Consider the following 19,889-nt stretch of genomic DNA (forward strand, 5'->3'; position numbering starts at 1 on the left):
GAACAAATGCTTCTTCTAATTGCAGCAAAATGTTGGTCTTCAAATATTAAAATTTATTATTGCTGTTGATTTAACATTCCTGTTTCTGCCTTGCAAATTATCGGGGGCCATGGTGAGTGAGCAAATGTTTAACAGTCATCTATTTATGTCCTGTGCCTTTGTTTCCTTGGAAACATTGTAAATGGAATATCAAATGTGATGGTTTCAGCTGATATGGTGATTTTCGAGAATCAGCCCTAAGCTCCTCTCATAGCCACGGGCTCAACGTATCTGATTAAATGGAAGGAGAAAGGCAGAGCTGGGAGAGGGCGCGGGGAGGAAGGACCCGATGTGTGGCTCAGCTGTGTCAACAAGGGCTGACTCCTGTGAGGACAGATGGCAGAAGGCAGAATTACGCCATCCCAGAGCTGCACTCCCAGCCCTGCACAAAGCAGATGTGTGGAAGGAGTAGCACCACTTCCTTCTGCCCCGTCAATGCAGGGATTATTTCCATGTGGCTGCTGTGCATCTGGGCACCCAGAGCAGCCAGGCTGGGCTGCCACACGGGCCAAGAGCAGCCTTAAGCTTCCCAAGCACAAAGCAGATCTGGACCAAGGAGTATTTAGGCTCCACTGCCTCCGGGTGCATTTACTTGCTTGGCTTAGAGAGAGGAATATGTGGAGGGAGGAAGGAAGAGGGGAGCTAGGCTGAAAAGCAGTACAAGGAGCCTGATGGCAGTGCTGTGATTCTGGGGCCAAAGACTTCTCTCTCCTGGGAGGATTTGGGGGTGAGCAAAGCTCCTCACGTAGGACACAGATGATGTGAAGGATGCCAGTGGTCCTGGAAGGATGGCACTTGGCCACTGGGACCTGGAGCTGAGCAGAGTCTCTGTCATGCACAGTCAAGTCAAAAGAAATAAATGCAGTATTTTCTGGGAAGTTGGCATGGCACATAGCTGGAAATTTGCTTCAGGCTTCAGAAAGCTAATTTTCATTGAGATTTCCTTGGCTGTGTTTGGATGTGTTGTGCAATGAGAGCCTTGGCCATCATTACCTAGAGCTCACATCAGCTAGAATGATACACAGGTAACAGGGCACTAAAACAGCTGGATTTTTGGCTGTGAGAGCATGGACAAACTGGTGAACAGAATGCCCAGCATCTAAACACCAGCTCCATGAGAATCGCCTACCAGCATGTGGAGGATGCAGTGCAGCAGGGCCAGTGTTCAGTCCAGGTTTTGCTGCTTTTTGTTTTGTTGTTTTTTTTTTTTAAGAAAGCTCTAACAAAAGGAAGATCTGTAGTTGCCATGTGAGAAGGCGCAGAGCGTCTCTGTGCATCAACCATCTGAAATATGCAGTGTCCTTTTATTTCTTCCCGTCAACACGAAAAAATCTGTCACTTTGGGACATCTGCTGCTGGAAAACTTTCCCGCGAGTGCCAGACTGGCAGCGCCGCGAGCACGTCAGACGAGGCGAGATGCCAGAAGGCTTTCTGCTGGTCACCAGAGCCGCTCGGCGAGCCGAGGGCTCCATCACATCCCCACACAATGCCCTGACAGGCATTGATGGAAGTGGGGAGAGGAGCTGCTGCAGATTCACACCCGGCTGAGCTGAAACGAGAGGCCTCCGCTGCTCGAAAGCCGCAGTATTCCCAAGCTGTCTCCCCAGTTCATAGGCAATCAGGATGACTGATCTGGCTCGGGTCAGGGGTCCAGGCCGGTGACCGGAGATCGGCTTTCCAAAGGCTCCTCTGAAAAAGTCTGCGAACTGAAGGAAGGCTCTTCATCGATTCAGGAGCACAAAGAAGAGGGGCCCATCTGGGAGGGCATCAGCCCGCGCGCGCACAGGCGCACAAAGGAGGGAGTGTGATGAAATTAATGCAGAGAGCAGGCTGTGGCTAGCAGGGACAGCGTTCTGAGTGCCAGCAGATACAGAAAGCCACTAGTGCCACATTCAGATGCCCCCATCCCTGCTTTGGCTGTTTGTCATGACCTGTGCTGTGCTGTGCTGCACTGAATGATCTGTTCCTGGGCTGCTGGCCTGTGCCACGCTGGGAAGGAGCCTTTGCCCCCCCAGCTTTGCAGAAATGCCCTGTATTCTGAAGGCTGCCTCATACAGGCTGAAATTAAGGTGTAAAGTTTGAAAGTAACACTCAGCAACCCAGAGGACACTGCGTATCATTCCCAACCCTCTAGATGCATATTCGTACACCTCCAGAAATTAAATATCATACAGAACATCCTAGGTTGGGTCAAATTGGGTTGGGTTATGCAGAAGAACTCATTTCTATTTTGCAGGTACTGCAGCCCACTGGCCAGGATCCCAACCCAATCTTGTGATTTCAGACTCATCCAAGAACAGCTTCTGGAAGGCTGTTGCTGGTCCCAGCCACTCAGTCTGTTTAAATGAGCCACAGGGTACAAACACAGACTTAACTGAATCCTGCCCCAGGAAGCAGAGAAGCCTTTACATCTTGAGAACCATGGGGAAGCACAAAATATCTTAGAAAAAGCTACTGGAAGGGAAGGCAGAGCCTGTATTGGTAGGACTGCAAATGCAGACATCTGTGAGAGCTCTCTGCTGCTAAACTGAAAGTCCCCCAAACTTTTCCCAAGCAAGCAGCACAGATACTGGAGCAGAAAAAGACCCAGCCTTATTTAGAGGAGACTAATTTTAGGCTACACTACTATGGGCTCAGTCCTGCCTCAAAGCCTCCTGTGTAAGGACCATTCTCTGCTAATGGATTTTGCTGTGTGCAACAGTTGGAACAAACACTTAAACTCCTGACTCGATGCACTTCAAGAGCAGCTCATTGGAGCAGCACACAGAGAAATTACACAGACAACTTGGTAGCAAAATAATCGCAGCCACATGAGCAAGAGAGACTGATGCCTGTTGCTGTTGGCTGATCCGGGGCTGCTGCAGGTCCTTTTTGTGGGATATGGCTGTGTGATCCCAGCACAGGATCCCTGCTTGGTGCAAGGATCATGCTGATTCCCCACTGCTTAGAGGCTTTGTGCATTGCTTGTGCAGCCATCCTCCTTGCAAAGGCCATTTCCATGTGACTTCCAAAGTCAAACCCATAAATTATGTTTAAATCAGGAGCAGCGGGTTCACATCCCCATCCTCCACATACTTATTTGTCATGCTCTGGGAATGAAATATGGTTTGCTATAGAGCACTCTCCCCTCAATCACAACCATCTTCAAACTCACGGCATAAGGAACTGCAGGCTTGCCTGTCCTCCCTTATGTGGTCCAAAACAATACAAATTGAAGTGTTTGTAGGGAGTGTGCACCATAAAGGGATGTACAAACCCATCTGCACCTTTCCACACCCAGTTAATGTAGGGTTTACAGAAAAAAGCCACCTTTTGAATGACAGGCTCTGGTTTCCCTGGGTTTGGTACCAGAAGGGCTGGCAGGTCCAGGTGCTGGGATGTTTGTGCTTGAAGGCTCCTCTCTGTTTCTGCACTGGGATTTAACAGCACGAGAAGCGCAAGAAGAGCAAAGTTGTCCTGATGTTTATTTACGAAGGAGTATTTCCCCTGATGAGCTTGAACATTCATGGCCCTGGAAGCGAGACATTTCCAGAGCACTAAACCAAGTGCAAACCAGTGAGGAAGAATTTACAAAGGTCACCAAGCAGAGTGAATGCCACCTGAGCCCAAATTCTAACAAAGCCTTTTTCCGGTGGAACAAACAAAGTCCCTTAATTACAATTTGTAAATATAATCTTCTTGGAAAATCAATATTTAGAGAGCCTGCCTTCTCTGAAGATGTTGGCCTTTGTTCCTTGCTATTATGGCAATATAAACCCCATAGTGTGATATACTTCCAGGCTGAAAATTACCCCCCTGAACCTGATTGGGTCAAAGGAAGAAAAGCAATAAACCTTTCACAGTGGTAATTTGGAGGCTATTTCATGCTTCCTTGTAAATTTTGAAGTAATAACCTAGAAACATAATTTTACACAAACTCATGTGTAAATTCATTTTACACAAGCCCTACTTGGCCAGTAACCACACCTGCCTTCTGCAGCAGTACTCCACTTCTGGGATGGGCTGGTGATGCCGGGTAGGAATTTTGCTAGAACTTCCTTTTATACCTCGCAGGCATTTGGATCATGATCTATCAGAATCACTCCAGGAGCAACATGGGCATCTCTGAACAGTATAGAGGGACAGACTGCCACTGCTGGACACAGGGATGGCTCCACCAAAGGCCAAAAGGCTCCATCAGCTTCTCCTCGGAGAGCTTGGCTCAGCACAGCATCACCCTGACAGCAATCGGCTGCATCCCCAGCCCAGGGGCTGCATGGCAAGGCAGCCCCATCGTCAGCTCCTTCAGTCATTTTTATTCACAGCTTTTAATGGAAAAGCCCACAATTCCCTATGCCTGAGCCTTCATGCATTTTTCATTAACAATTATCTGCTATCCCAGAACTGCTTTTGATTTTTTGCTAATCATCGATTGGCTATTTTGTTCCCACACAGCTGGCATTTTCAAAACATAACAACCACCTCTGGAGAGGGCACAGCAGAAGGCTGATCTTTAATGCTAATGTGCCCAGAAACCGTCAACACATCAGCTGATGGGATTTCACATCTGAGGGACCACGAGGGATGAGATATTTATTGGATGCAGCCCGTGAGGCTGATTTTACTGTGCTGAAAGCCTGGGAGTTGCTTAGCAAGTGAATGTCTGATGTTGTACCAGCAGTCACATCCAATCTCCAGTGAATCCAGCCCTGAAGCTGCAGCCCAGCAATGAAGGGGTTTTGGAGTCCTCTCCCCTTGTAGGGTATGCTCTCCTTGGATTTGCAGTTACTGCATATGAGTGACAGTGTGGGGTGGGGCGAGGCAGATGCAAAAGGGCCCTTCACAACTTTGGGAAGCAACAGATCCATTGCCTGTGGGTTTGTGCTGCTGCCCACAGGGCCTCAAGCTTGCAGGAATAGAGCAGTATCTCAAACACACCATCTTCTGCAAGTCTGAACCTTGCTTTTGGCTGTGTTAGTTTACAAAAACGAAGTTGCTCCCAGTGACACATTTTGCAATCAATTAGCACATGATATGTTTTGGGATGATTTACTACTTTTTTTCCTAAAAATCCCTTAGGGGACATTTAGACCTCTATGACAATATTAAGCAGAGTTTTAATCCAAATGAATTTTCTAGGAAACCATGTAATCTAATTAAAAAGCTCATGTTGTAGTTTAGTAGCTTCGTTACTAGTATATTCGAGATCCATCTTTACACAGACCAATATTTTCCAAGTGCAACAGACTGATAAATCCAAGACATAACCACAAACTGATTCTGCCTGGAACTAAGTGGGTTACAGCACTCAGTCATGCCCATGAGAGTAAAACAAAGGGCAAACTTGAAAAAGCGCAGGTAAAAAATCATCCACTGATGTGTCTCCTCCACGTCTTGGAGCTCCCTGCCCTGCTGCACCAGTGAGGGCATTTTCCAGACTGACAGCTTTGGAAACAACCAGGCATGGCCACTTGCCTGGAGCTGGAGGTTGGAGCTGACCAAGATTAGTGTGGAAGACAACAAAAGTTCAACACTGTTGAGTACAACGGCCTGAGGGCTCAGCTTTACAATCACATTACTATAGCTTGAGAAGATGCCACGTGTCAGCTGAGCCCCAGGAACGGGCTGAGCTCCCTCAGCCTGTGCCAGATGCTGAAATCTGATCATTCAGCTTGCTGTGGAAAAGAATGATGCTAAATTGCATTAAACGATTCCCATAAGAAAACAATTACAGAGATGTTCACCAAGTTGCAGTTCATGGCATGGGTAGCACAGCTCCAGGCACAGGGACCTGGCCAGGAGACGTGACCATGACCAAAGACCTGACTCCTGCTGTCCTCAAGTGAAGAGGAATGATTTCACAGGGAAAACAACTGAGCGAGACACAGAGCTGGCTTCAGTGTCGCTTTTGCCATGGATTTAATGACCACTTCATCACTTTTGACTTCACTTCCTCATCAACAAAAAGGGATGCACTAAGTTTCCTCTTTCTGCTTCTGCTCTGTTCATACCACAAAGGGCAGACATGCCTCAGAAAGCCATGCCATGAAGTAGAAGACCACATGCCTGAACTGAGTGTCATCTGTGTGTGCACATACAAAGTTTTTTGAAGCTCTAAAAACTTCCAGTTTGGAGAAAACCTCTACTGATTGAGGTGGTTTTATTACCACTCATGCCTTATCCTTCTTGCGTCACACATCCTTCCATCACTCATGTAACAAAGCTTTAAAACCCTTCAAACAAGACAACAAAAAGCCACATTATACAGACACACAGAAAAATGAACTCATTCCTGTCCCCTGAGGAACAAGCCATGGTGCCAGCACTTCCCAACTGTCTAAACTGAAGGTCCAGACCCTCCAGCAAGGCTGGGTAGTTGCTTTCCTGAGACACATTTTTTAATATAGAGAGCAGCTCTATGACACCACAGAGTACAAACCTCTACCAATACATCAGGTTTACAACACAGGTGCTATTATTTTGTAGTATATTTTTTCATGCTATTTCCATAGAAACTACATTGTTGAGTGGTAATTTTCACACTAAGTGCATCATTTCCTCAGTACAAACATCCCCATCCCCTCACAGGAAAATGCAGTTATTTAGTACTCAGAGAACACACTCTTCCCTGGTGAGATAAAAGGCTAAAATTTAGTGAAAGTCAGGCTCCACACAAATATTATTTCTAATATATTTGCATTTGCACGCCCTGGCAGGTCAATGTTCAGACATTAAAGCACAGTTCCTCCACTGAAGAGTCTATGTGGTCCCTGTCAGCTCCAGGAACAACACTTAGCCCTTCCAGAAATACCCAGATGATGATCAGGACAAAAGAAAAACTTTTTCTGGGTTCCTGCATCAACAGTCAAAGTCTAATGCTGATGTCCTGACACAAAAAATCATGGAGCACCAAACTGTAATACTGTAAGCTGCAGCCAGCGGGACTGGAGCAGTGTTTTAGTTTATCAAAGCCCAAACTGAATTCACAGATCTGCTTCAGAACACTGCCACCTTCCCATCAGCTCTTTGCTATCCTGAAAGCAATCCAACATCTCTCCCACTCCCATTTCCACAGCAGTGCCAGAGCCCAGTGCACCAGGACCTACCTGTTGTTATTCTTCAGCTTGATGTGGTCGCTGGTCTCCAGGATCTGCCCGTTCCTCAGCCACGTGATCTGGGGAGGGGGTTCCCCTTGGGCCACGCATGTGAAGATGGCAGTAGTCCCCACGGGTCTGGAAATGGACTGGGGATGCTGCACAAACTCTGCTGGGGCTGAGAGGAGGAAGGAGAAAGAGGGTGAGAAAAGTCCTGATGATCCCACTTTATCCTGGTACAAAAAAACACCTCATCAATAAGCCTTGTCTGCCCAGGAACGTGGAATACTTGGCCAGCCCACAGCACAGGCAGCAGATAACTCTGGTTTGGATGGTGTGGCTGTAAGCAATGCAAAGCTGCCTTTTGGTTGCCCACCCTGGCAGTCATGGCTTCACAGGAGGCACCTGAAGGCCGGATCAGAAGTGACTGAAAGCTGAGATGAGTCCTGCAGGGTTCAGGCAAACAGGACCAAGGTTTAAGCTCCTTCACTTCTCCCTGGCCTCCCAGGGAAAGCAACCCCAGTGCTGCAGCTGGGGAGATGTGCTGTTTCCTCAACAGCAGAGCTCGATCAACACCCTGGCTGTGTCTAAAGGATCTGAATGGCTTTAGCAAACTGCTTGAAATGGAAAGAAATGTATGGATATCATACAGCAATCTGGCAGGATGTTCTCTCTGTAGTAAATATCAGATTTGCTGCCAATTTTTTTCTGTCAGCAGAAGATTAGGGAACCTTTTTTCTCCAGATCTTCAGCCTGGGACTTCTGGGGTCCTGCCAAGCCTTGCAGAAGACTACACCATGCCTGTAACTGCTGCTCACCTTGCCACCAAATGTTTTCACCTTTGGCAGTAACATTTTTAAACAGAAAGTGATCTCTTCCTTCCAGCAGCTCAAATTAGATTTAAAATCATTTATCAGAATAAACCAGCGTTTCAGCCTACAGAAAGCAGGGCCTGACAGACACTGCCAAATAGGTGAGATTATTCAAGCAGTTCTGCTTCAAAGGGCAAAGTGATAAATATGCTGCATGTTGCTACTGAAACCTAAAATCAGGTGGAACCGGCAGCAGACACAATGAAGACAAACAGATAAGAGGCACAGCTCCATAATAAATTTACTGACTAACATCACATAACGGATGGCTGACATTAAATTTTTTTGACAAAAGAAAAATTATCGAGGGAGACACATTCAGAGCCACTCACTGGCATTTTCTAAGCATGGGGTTGGTGGCTGTGCCACGAGCAGAGATGTAGGGGTTGGAGAAGGAAGCAGACTGGTCTAGCGAGATATATTGAGGAGTGGCCAGGCTGCAGGTGGAGATGCAAGAGTTGAGCATGGCCAAAACATCCCTTGGGGTTTCCTGCAGCATTTTTTGGGGGATAAAGGTCTTTCTCAGCTGTGTGCCAGTAAGGGAAGAAGTAACATGGCCAAACCGCAGGGACAGGCGCTTGTGTGTGAGTAAAAGTCCAGTTGTGCAGATCCTAAGTCCTCCAAGCAGGAAGACAGAGGAATTCATCACATAGCCTATCCCCCTTGAAGGAGCCCCCTCCTTCATTTTTAATAATCAGAGGGAAGTGGAGCATGGCAGGTCTGACTTACGTTACTGGTACAGGGTATCCGCCAGCAGGGTTTATTGTCAGGCCACCGCTGTCAGCGCTCGGCTCCACTAATGAACCTGATCCCAGCAACCCAATGGACACTACTTCCAGAACCTCCTGCTAAACTTCCCCATGTGCCAATCAATCTCTTGCCCTTTTACTTCCCTTCTGTGTTTTTGCTCTAGACTTACAGATTAAAACAAAACTCAGGATGGGTTCAATAAAAGTTGGAAGCAAGGATAAACAGGGGGAAAACCCCTCATCCCTGCCATGAATGGCCCCTTTGTGGTGTACAGTGAGAGCATTAGAGACTTGATTTTCCTCAGCCTCCCGCCCCCCGCTTTGTGCTGGCGCAGTTTTGCAGGAGCAATTATTTTGCAAGTGGCTGTGCACCTCCCTGCTTTCATCTGGGCTGCTGAGCTGCACCCGCAGCACTTGCAGGTGCAAACCCACGATGCCAAGGAAGGGCACAGCCACCTTCCAGCTCCTCGCTGCAGCTTCATTAAAGATCCTCTTGGCTCTTTGCCTCTGCCTCCCCCTCGCTTCATCAAATCTCAAACCCACCGTTTGTTCAGCAGAAACAAAGTTGAAATATGGAAAGAAGCATCCGGCATAACCCTTGTGGAGCCGCCGGCTCTCCTTATCCTCCCTTATTAGCCCGTGTCAAGAGGCAGTAATTGGAGGGGGTCGCGTGTGACTCGGGGTAACGAACGCGCAGCTGCGGCCGCTGGCTCGGCGCCAGTCACGCTGCTTGGTGCCATGGCCCGCGGGTTCCTCGGGTCCGTGCTCCCCTCTGCCATCCCTGCTCATTGCAGCCTTGCTAAGCACAAGCCCAGTCCCTGCCTAACTTGCTTAAAGTCTCTGGGGAGCAGGATCCCACCTCTGCTGTGCTGAGCTGTCCTCTGTTCCATGGCATCCCTCTGCAAGACATAGATTGCCCTTCCACTGTTCCTGCTCTTTCTGGCTTTCCCCAGACATTGCTCTGTCCTGTTGAGGTCTCAACAGTGTGAAGCTGTAGTGCCAAAATGGCCCAGGTCAAAACAGAAACCCATGGAGTCAGAGGACGTGGTCTGGGAACAGATGGAGTTTAAAGGACATGGCTTGAGAGGGTGTCCCTCTGCTACCTGGTCCAGGATGCACCCAACCTGTGTTCATAACCAGTGCCCCGAGCAAGGTTCCCTCAGGAAACTGCTGGTGTGTGGTCTCAGGGCAAATGGCTCCTTTCCTGGGCAGAAAATCATCTCCTCTCCTCTCCCAGGTCCTCTCCCCTGCCCTTCCAAACAATTTTGACAGGATCCAAGAGTTTGCCTGGGTTAGTGGGGAAGGAGCAGAAGCCAACCCTGCTGACTGCCAGCCTTGTCTTCAGCCAAGCCCTGCCCACTGCCAGCCCTTCACCCTCCTCATCACTCATAATTAACAGAGCATCTTGTCAGGGCCGATGCCACCCTTCGTGGAGGCACAGTGGCCTGAACACCTCTGCCCCTCTCACACTACGTGCCAAAAGGCCATCACAGGCAGCCAGAGCAAGCGTTTCTCAGTCCTCCATTAAGATTTAATAAAGATACTAATAGAGATAACTGTTAAAAGCAGAGGATTCAAACATGGCAAGGAGGAGTGGGCAGGATCCAGCCCTGGCTTGTGAAGTATGAAGAAACCAGAGCGTTGATTATTCAGGACTTAATGGGAGGGAGGGGATCATGCAGTTTTAATGAATATTTAAAGGCATGATATTGGTATCAAAAAGCAATAACACTTAATACCACCCCCAGAATCGTTAACGAAGCGATTCAGTAGCTTTTACTGTGCTCAGCAAACTGTGATAGCGTGGAGATGCACTGCAACAGCAGCTTCTAACAGGAGACCCCAGTGGGCTCCATCTCTTTTGGGACAAGTCAGCAGGGACCAGCAACCAGTGTGTCCCCCAAGATATCAGGGAACTTTGCTGTCCTTGCTGTGAGGCTGTGGTGTGGTGCTTATGGCAGTGCCTGATGGCTCACAGAAGGTCCCAAGGATCTAAGAAGATCCTAAGGTTAAGGGAGCAGTGACAGCCAATGCTCCGGTGCCAGACCAATCCGTGCCTCTTGTGTCCCAGTAGGAAGTGTCGTTAATTCTCAAGTCGACAGAGTGGCAGGGTTGGGAAGGGAGGCTGGGGTGAAGAGAAGGAAGAATAACATGGAAACAACAAAACCTCGTAAATTAGGCTACTGGCACCCACAATAAGGGTATAAAGGAGAAGTCAGGTCAGTGGGGAAGTCACTCAAGCACAGCAAATGGTGACAGGAGATTTAAGACAATTGCTGCTCACTTGGCTTCTCTCTCTTCACTCTAGAGGATACTCGGATGTTTACTTGAGTAACTTACAGTAGCAGTCATGGGACTGGAAGGGCCAAAGATGGAAACTGTGCCCATGTCCCCTGGAAAACAGGCAGAGACCACTCAAGAGGGCTGTCATGGAGCCTGCCTTTCAGCCCTCATGAAATTCTTGTCCCAGCAAGGTGCAGGCTGGAGCTCCACAGCAGCAGGGTATGTTCCAATGTCACCCACAAGTGTGGTCCTGGAAGAATGCTCCACAGGGATCAGACACCCCAGCTCACTCCAGCATCCTGACAGACAAAATTTGAGTGCCCATCTGTCCCTGTGTAGTGGCTTTTCTTGAGAAGGAAAATGTGGACAGGAAGGGAACTGCTCCATGGGGGACACTGACTCACACAGCACATATTGAAGCTGGTTTGTAGAATGAATTCAGGGCTAAACTCAAGGGCAAACCAAGTACCACAGAGCCAAGACTAAACCACAGCAACTGCAATACATCTGCTGCTGAATTCCAGCCCAGCCAAGGCTTGTGATGCCAGTGAGCAAGAACGATGGAAGAAACATCAGGAAGCGCAGCGGTGGCCGGATCTGCTGGACCAAGGAGCGCTGCCCAGTCCTGTCAACAGCACGCAAGGCAAACAAGGCAGGCATTGTCAGCAGAGCCTTCAAACCCATGTCCTTAAGATGGGCCCTCATTTATGAGATGGGATCTCATTTTTCTGCATAGCTTTCAGGAGGAAATGAAGCGTGGAGTGGAGAACACTGGTGACCATCTGGCCATTCACAGCCCATCAGTTTGTTATGACACCAAACACATAATAAAGCACAAAAGATTGCACAGGAGGTAGAGGGAAAGTGCTTTGATATATTTTTTCCCTTGCCACTGAAGCCTGCTCTTCCCTCGCCTCACACACACGCACACCCTCGGTTTCAGTCGGCGCCGCATTCGGCCCTTCCACAACTCCCCCCGTGAGACTTTCATTCGAAGCCCAGCACAAAGCAATATTCAAATGGCTGCGCTGGGATCTGAAGGGAAAATGGAAACTTTCTTGTGTGAGAACCTTACAAAAGAGATCAAAGGAGCCTAAATGGCCAAGGGAGGGCAGGGAGGGAAGGAGTGGGGGATTGACGCCTTCTCCTCTGGAGGGAGGAGGAATTCCCAGGAAGATAATAAGATGGTGTTAGATTATCTGAAGGAAAACCTGCAATGGAAAGGACATTATTGCTGGAGGAAGAGCAGAGCCCTGTGTTGGGACACCTCTGCCCACGAAGCTGTTGGATGGGACAAGGACCACTGCTGGCAGCAGGAGGGAGGACGTGGTCTCAGTTCCAGCCTCCTGCTAACTCCTTGCCTTACAACAGGAAACATCGCCCTTTCTCCTCCAGTTTCCCACCTATAAAACGTCCTGCCTTCAAAAGCCTGGGGCAAGTTAATTTGTGCCTCCAGGCACTTCAAGGGCCCCTGCATAAAGGCAGCAAGTACCTGGCCTGGTGTGCTTTGAGGATGCCGTATTGTCCTAGCCCTGTGCTAACTTCCTCTCCAGCCAGGCTTTTGATAGCCCGCTCTTTGCTTTTCTTCTCTTTACGGATGTAATTTGCATCGCTGACATCTTGACAAAGATAAAACCCACAGTCTCCCATGTCAGTCATTATCACTGTTTTCTTCCCAGACGAACCTGAACAGCAATCATTTGTACCTCTCAGCTGGAAAATTCAGGCAAAATGAGATGCAGAGGCAGGAAAAACTGTTTCCAGAGGGAGAGTGAGCAAACCTGGGATGAGCTCAGTTGCCTGCCCAGGGTCTGCCCCTACCCTGCTTGGGAAACATTCCCCTAAAAAACATGAAGCATTTTAAGGATGGGCAATACAGGTTGGGGTCCTGGACACTGCAGGTCCTGTCTAAGGGTTACTCCAAGGACACACTGGCCACACTTCTCCACACCACTGCCACCTTTTCTGCTGATGCTGAATGCAGGAGCATCCTGCTTACACAGAAAGACTGGGCCCCTATGGCCCTGTGAGTGACATTTTAGGGACAAATTCTCATCTTGGCTTGCCAGGAGAAAATCCACGGTAATTCTACATCAGCTGAACTCCAGCACTAGACCAGTTGCTCAAGAGATGATGCTAAAATCTCCAAAAAGACCAAAAACTGCTGTCTGTAGCAATGAGAAGTTGTGCTACCTTTCACCCTCTCATTCAGTTGCTAACAGGATGAGTCAATAGCTGAATTATTAAAACTTCATCGATTTTCCAAGTAAATTGTCTTGGGTCTGCCTCCTGGACATCAGCTTGGCATTTGGGCTTAGGAGACCTCTCCTACATGCACCATGTGCAGAGCTGTCCTGCAGCAGCTCAAGAGGGTTTGTATCAGTACAGAGAGGTTGCTCTTAATGCTGGGGTTGATGTTTGTTAATAAGGGGATCCATAGCTGTGCCAGCTGGGAGGTCTCCTCATTGCACTGCTCACCCAGAAATCCAGGAGCAATAGAAACAGTGAGTTTTCACCTTGTCTCATTGTCTGATCAGCACCTGGGGCTCAGGAGGCACAGGCAGCCCCTTCTACCCCTTTCTACACTGCTCCTCCACGGCTGGCGGGATCACTGCCTGCGACTCCCGCGATCTGTCAGGGGACATCAGGGCTGGAGCAGGGCACTTTCCCCATCAGCAGCAGAAAGGTTCAATTAGCAGCTCCGGCAGGAGGTGTGTAATTTTAGATTCAGGATATCATCAGTCAATAGTTAATGAGTGAACTGATGAGAGCGTGAGATGCTTTAAGTGGACTAGCTTGAAGAGGAGGTGAGTGCCTGTAATCAGGGGCGGATTGCTGCCATTCAGAGCACGCTGCCAGCTGGGTTTGCCTTCTCAAATGCTTGCCTGGATCCCCTCACCATGGAGACTCGTCACACAGAGCATGTGGAAGGGATTTGTGTGCTTTCCCTAGTGTTGATCTCTACTTTGGGCTGAACTGCCCTTTACAAGTAGCATTTCAGGACAGTTGTTGCAGGAAGAGGAGCAACCTGTATCCCATGGGCACAGCCCCCAAAGGGTGCTTCACTAGGTCCTGGCAACTGGCTCAGACATAGTGTCAACTGCTACATGAAACAGTCTCACAGACTTTTTGGAAATGGTTTTAGACTTACTGGTGCCATTTCAGTTGGAAAGCAATACACTGTGAGTGGTATCCACTGCTGCATATCACTGCAGGAGTCATATCTATCATTCAGAGGTGTCCAGTATGAAAACAGTGACCATGTCCTTGTATCACTAAGGACCATGAGACAAATTTGGCTGATTAGTTCAGGCTTTCTGCTGAGATGCACAAGTATGGTAACAAGCAACAACCAGCATCTGCTAAGACAATGCGACAATGCCTGTGATAGGGGGAGAAATCACTGTAGCCCATACAGCTGATGCCTCAGTTGAACCACACCTGGCTGCGACTCACCTGCGTGGGACACAGACTCACCCCCACTTGGGAAACCACATGTCTAGGAAAGAAGTGCTTTGCCTGGTACCACCAGAGGAGTGAGCTCAGGACCTGTCCAGCCCAAGCCCTTGGGGTGCCGGGGCTCACCTTGCACGACGAGGCTGCCCTGCGCGGTGCGGCGCACGCGCGTGCCGGGTTTGTTGGCGGCGCACACGTAGATGCCAGAGTGCTGCACTGTGAGGTCCGAGATCATGAGGTTTCCTGTGCCCAGCACCTGGATCCCCTCCACGCCAATCGGGCGGCCGTCTGAAAGAATGGGAGAAGGACAAGAGTCACATGCTGGACCTTTGGACAAGGTTCTCCAGAGCACAGGCCCCAGTGAGATCCAATTTAAGTACTGATGGAGTGGTGCCATCTTCTGCTACTGCTATTTGCCAAGTAACGTCAATGGGATTTAGCTGATGCTCTTATCAGAACTGCCTTCTGCAGAAATCACATCCTTATTTACATGTTTGCCCCAAATCACTCTTTGCTGCTTAAAAACCCAAAATACCACCACAGGAAATGTGAAAGCTTTCAACCATGTGTTCAGATTAAGAGGAAGCACCCAGAACACAGTTCAACAGAGTGGTTAAACAAAGCTAAATCATCTCAGCTTCTCTAAGCCATTGCCTGGGTTCTTCCATTAGAATGAGCAGGGATCCACTCAGTTCAATAGACTATTTCCATCTGAGAGGCTTCAGGAAGGAGTTCAGCTGACCTACTGCAGTGCTTCCCTGATGCACTTTCCCAGCCACCAGCAATTTATGACCTGCAGATTACCTCACCCAGAAGTTACACCACTTTACCTGATAACCCTTGATGGATTTTTGTGGCTTCTGCAAGTAAGAGAACCCTGGATTTTTGATTCCTCAGCTCTTGAACACACACTAGCTCAAGGGCTGAGGAGCTGGTCTCTCAGCTGGTGGTTAGATCTCATTCACTCTTCACTCATTCAGTTGCTTGGAAGGGAAACTGAAAATGGCTGCCCCCGCCCCAAGTGCTGGATATGAGGCATGTGAAATAGTTCAGTATCAGGGAATTCACTTTTATCCTGTTTTCTCTGGAAAATTCCCAGCCAGCTCTAATTACAATGTGTTTCATTAGTATCAGGCTATTGCTTTCTATTGTTTCATTGATTTGTGTTTTAAGACACTGTCTGACAAAGGCAGCTCTAAATCAGGCCTAGCACATGTCAGGGTGTCTGAGCAGAGGGGCAAGGCAGGGGAGTTTTACTGGAGGAGCAGTTAAAGGGAGCACCCTTTCATCAGACAGGAATCAGGGATTCAGTTCTCTCAAGTTTGCTCATGGAGGAGTTTAAAGAACCTACAGAAACCAGAGAAGCAAGAACCAGCCCTGGTGATGGCCCCACCTGACCTCCCCATGAGATTTCCATACTCATGTGCTCCCCTACAGTGGAAAAGCCTGGTCTTGTGCTCCAAAGCGTGCCATAATCTTGCCATGAGCTTCAACTCCAACACAGACAGCATGCAGGGCTAGCTAAAAGTCATCCTGCAAAAACATGCTTTAGATTTAATATCATGCTTTGCGTAATAAAAAATATTAGAGAATTTGAGAACCACTGCTCATTCATAACCAACAGGTTCTGGAACAGATTGGGAAAACTCCTCCTCCTCCATGGACTGCAGATGGATCTCTGCTCACCTGTGGAACTCCATGGGCTGCAGAGGCACAGCTGCCCCACCATGGGCTGCACCCCAGCCTGCAGGGGAATCTCTGCTCTGGTATTGGGAGCAGCCCCTGGCCCTCCTTCTGCACTGACCTTGGGGTCTGCAGGGCTGTTCCTCTCACGTGTTCTCACTCCTCTCTCCAGCTGCAATTTGCTCTTGTGTAATAACTTTTTTTCCTTCTTAAATTTGTTATCCCAGAGGTGCTACCACCACTGCTGATGGGCTTGGCCTTGGGCAGTGGTGGGCCCACCTTGAAGCTGGCTGGAATTGGCTCCATTGGATATGAGGAAGCTCCCAGCAACTCCCTCAGTAAAAATCCATCCCTGTAGCTCCCGCACTACCAAAACCTTGTCATGCAAACCCAATACAACCATAGGAGTGAGAGATCCCATTTCAGATTCCAGGCAGGATCCTGCTAGGAAACATGGGCAAAGAGTGGGCTGAGAGCTACAAAGGCACTTTCCAAACCTATCTCCTGCCATGCTCTGCATATAATTGTTTTCCAGGAAATTTTGAAGCTTAAAGGTTTCATTGCTTCATTAGACAGGAAATGCCAGACCTCTTCATTATTTGCATTGCAAAGAAAAATGCTTGGATCTTTTAGAGAGAGAAAAACAATGTCATTAAAGAATCACACTGCTGGCCAAGCCACCACTGCAGTAAATGGCTCAGTCATAAAAAAGGACAGTAAAACATGACCTGTCCTACATTTAATGAGCAATAACAAAGAACCATTCCTTCCAAACAGCATTTGAACTGAAGTGTAAAGAGGTCTGAATTAAATCCAAATTGAACTTGATTTCATCTTTTAAGTTAGACCTTTTGGAAGTCTGTATTTACAATAGGTGTAAAAATCAAATCTCTCTCTTGAGGGAGGGATGGGACCAGTGAAAGACATGAAGTGGTCACACCTGGATCCTTCATCACATCACTGCCTTGAGAAATACCACGGAAATGGGACTTGAATGTCAGCAGTTTTACTGCATTATTTATAAAGTGCTCCATCATTTTAGCATGCAAAGACTCAGCCTGCAGCAGGTGCTCCCCCCCAGTCCAAATACCAGTGTCAATATGCCCTCAGTTATCTCTCCAACTCCAGCTATGAGAAGTCTGGTGGTCTGAGGAAACATCTCCTGTCCACACATCTTTAATTTCCCTGGAGAACAAAGCCCTCCAAGCTCAGAAGCCTTGGTGGATCTGCCATTTGGGTCAGTGTGGCCACCTCTAACAGCCAACAAAGGTCACTGTGCCTGATCACCTCAGACACTTCTCACTCAACCCCTCCCTTCCCAAAAGCACTGAAAAGGGCTTCTACAGAAGCATCTCGACTTTCCCAGTCTGTTCCATCCTCCTCACTCTGTGCCTCACTCGGCCTGAGCCATCCTGCAGTCAGCTAGAAGGTCTTCAGCTAATATCTAGTCCAACTTAGTAACACTGACAACACATATAAATAATACAGAGTGTTTACACAAGAAATTCCTTGCATCCTGAAAGCTCAGCACTTTGCAGAACTGCTGTGCTGAGGGACTCACACCTGCTTTGCAAAGGTTGCTATTTATTTTAACCGTTTTCTTTACAGGGAGACCTGAAGAATGGTTTGGATCAGGCAATCGAAACCCTACAAATCCACCTTCCTGGCATCACCTGCCACCATTAAGTCATCTCTTCATGGAGGAGATCTGAAAGACTGCAAAAGCCAACACTTGCTCAGTTCCCAAAGCTGTCAGGACCCAGGCAGGCTTGAAACCACTGCTCATTTAACATGACCTTCTACTTCTTTTAAAGAAGTCAAAAGCAGAAAATTTGAGGGCTGAAAAAAAGCCAGTCTGGAGGGAAATTCCTGACAGGTTTTCTCTTTTGATCCCTCAGCTGATGAGGACAAAATGGGGAGGTTCAGCTCTGGTGAAGAGCAGAGTGACCTCTAATTAATAAAGGAGACCATTCTCCAAATGGGAGATGCTCCCAAAAGATGCTCTGGCTATAGACAAGTAGAGACTTCACTGAATCATAGGATGGTTTGGTTTGGAAGGGACCATAAAGATCATTCCATTCCAATCCCCCTTCCACAGGCAGAGACATTCCGCTACCCCAGGTTGCTCCAAGCCCCAGCCAACCTGGCCTTGGACACTTCCAGAGATGGGGCAGTCACAGCTTCTTTGGGGAACCTGCACCAGGGCCTCCCCACCCTCACAGCAAAGAATTTCTTCCTAACACCCAATCTAAATCTACCCTCTTTCAGCTTAAAGCCATCCCCACCTTGTCCTATCACTGCACACCCTTGCAAAATGTCCCCCTCCAGCCTTCCTTTAGGTCCTTCCAGGTTCCCCATGGGGGTGAAGTCTGGATGAAGGATGCCTGCAGTTTGGGAGCCACGTTATTTATTTTTCCAAGGTGTATGTGATGCTTTCTGGAGCCCATTCTCCGCCTGCTAACCGAGTGATTGGCACACCAGCACCAATTACAGAGCCCCTTAAAACGTGCCAGGCAATATGAATATGCAACAACACGAACGCCTTTCTTTTATAAGTAGCAAGTAGAAAGAAAGTAACAACTTTCTAATGTTGATCATTTAGGTCTTTTGTGAATTCTTTGTATTGTGTCATAGTAGCCTTCCACTTTTTAGACACATGGGTCTCCTGCTCCTGAGGACACCGGGCACTGTGGATTAGCATATTTAGAGTACATTGCAACAGTTGACTATTCAGTATGTGAAGTGGTGAAATTTACTCTATTATTTCTAAACACTTACGGGAACGGTGCTCCTGTCAACCAGTCAGCCATCTATTCCAAGCTTCTGTGTCCAATAAGTTACCAATTAATTGGCTCCTACAATTGTTGTATAGTTTACTTCTTGAATGGCTCCCTCTTTAGTAATTTCCTTCCCATTGTGCGGCCCTTTCTGACAACTTCTGTATAACGCTATCAGATAATCACTGTCCTTTCTTTCTCGCCTCACTTTTCTGTATCTCTCTAAATAGTTTATTATTCTGCTTTGGTACCTTTTATGGAGGCCAGCTCAGTGGCCTGTCAGTTAAAGGGTAAGGATACATTAAAATCGTCGTTCATTCAAAAGGCTTTGCAGTAAGTGCCCAGGATATTCATTTGTGCACACATACAGGTCTAAGCCTGAAGTGCGTAGCTCTGAAAGGAAAAGCCCTATCTTCCCTGAACAAACCCTTAATGATTTTACATCTCTCTCAGAGCCTGCTCTCTAATGAATGTTGACATTTCATGCACGGCGAGACACAGGAATTCTGTTTGTGGTCAGGGGCTGCAACATATTCCCAAAGAAATTAAATTCAAAATTGATTGTGTGACACTCAAAAACTGGCCCAGAATTTGAATGATTTCCTTCAAGCAAAATATAGCTAGCTGCTTTTCCCACTGAAAACCGGCCAGGTTTTAGCAAAGCCAAAGCAAGAAGTGCAAATGGTGTTTATGGCTTGCTTTCCCCTGTACCAGAAAGCTGTGAAAGCAAAATTGTTCTTTTGCTCCTTTTTGACAGAAGAAATGCCACGATGTCAAAACTGTGAGCAAAGGGGCTCAGAGAGAGTTTCCAAAAAGGCAACGTGCCCTGTGCAAAGTCCCAGCACAACAGCAATGCCACAGCTCTTCCTTACTTCTACAAGGCAAGAAAGATGCTCACACAGAATTGACTTTTTTTGCTTAAATTAAGCCATTCCTATTGCTAAATCAGCTGGATCT

The 19,889-nt window shown here is 47.9% G+C and overlaps 1 protein-coding gene across 1 annotated transcript in view; it reads right to left on the reverse strand.

The window, feature by feature from the left end:
- IGDCC3 (immunoglobulin superfamily DCC subclass member 3) overlaps positions 1-19,889 on the reverse strand; it is a 95,966-nt gene that overhangs the window by 9,820 nt on the left and 66,257 nt on the right. The window contains exons 6-7 of the mRNA XM_036389971.1: positions 14,602-14,760; positions 7,125-7,290 (exon numbers count right to left, since the gene is read on the reverse strand). Coding sequence (XP_036245864.1) covers positions 7,125-7,290; positions 14,602-14,760 — 325 coding nt within the window. The remainder of the gene's footprint in view (positions 1-7,124; positions 7,291-14,601; positions 14,761-19,889) is intronic.

The sequence above is a fragment of the Molothrus ater genome, chromosome 13 (assembly GCF_012460135.2).
Source record: "Molothrus ater isolate BHLD 08-10-18 breed brown headed cowbird chromosome 13, BPBGC_Mater_1.1, whole genome shotgun sequence".
NCBI classification, from domain to species: domain Eukaryota; kingdom Metazoa; phylum Chordata; class Aves; order Passeriformes; family Icteridae; genus Molothrus; species Molothrus ater.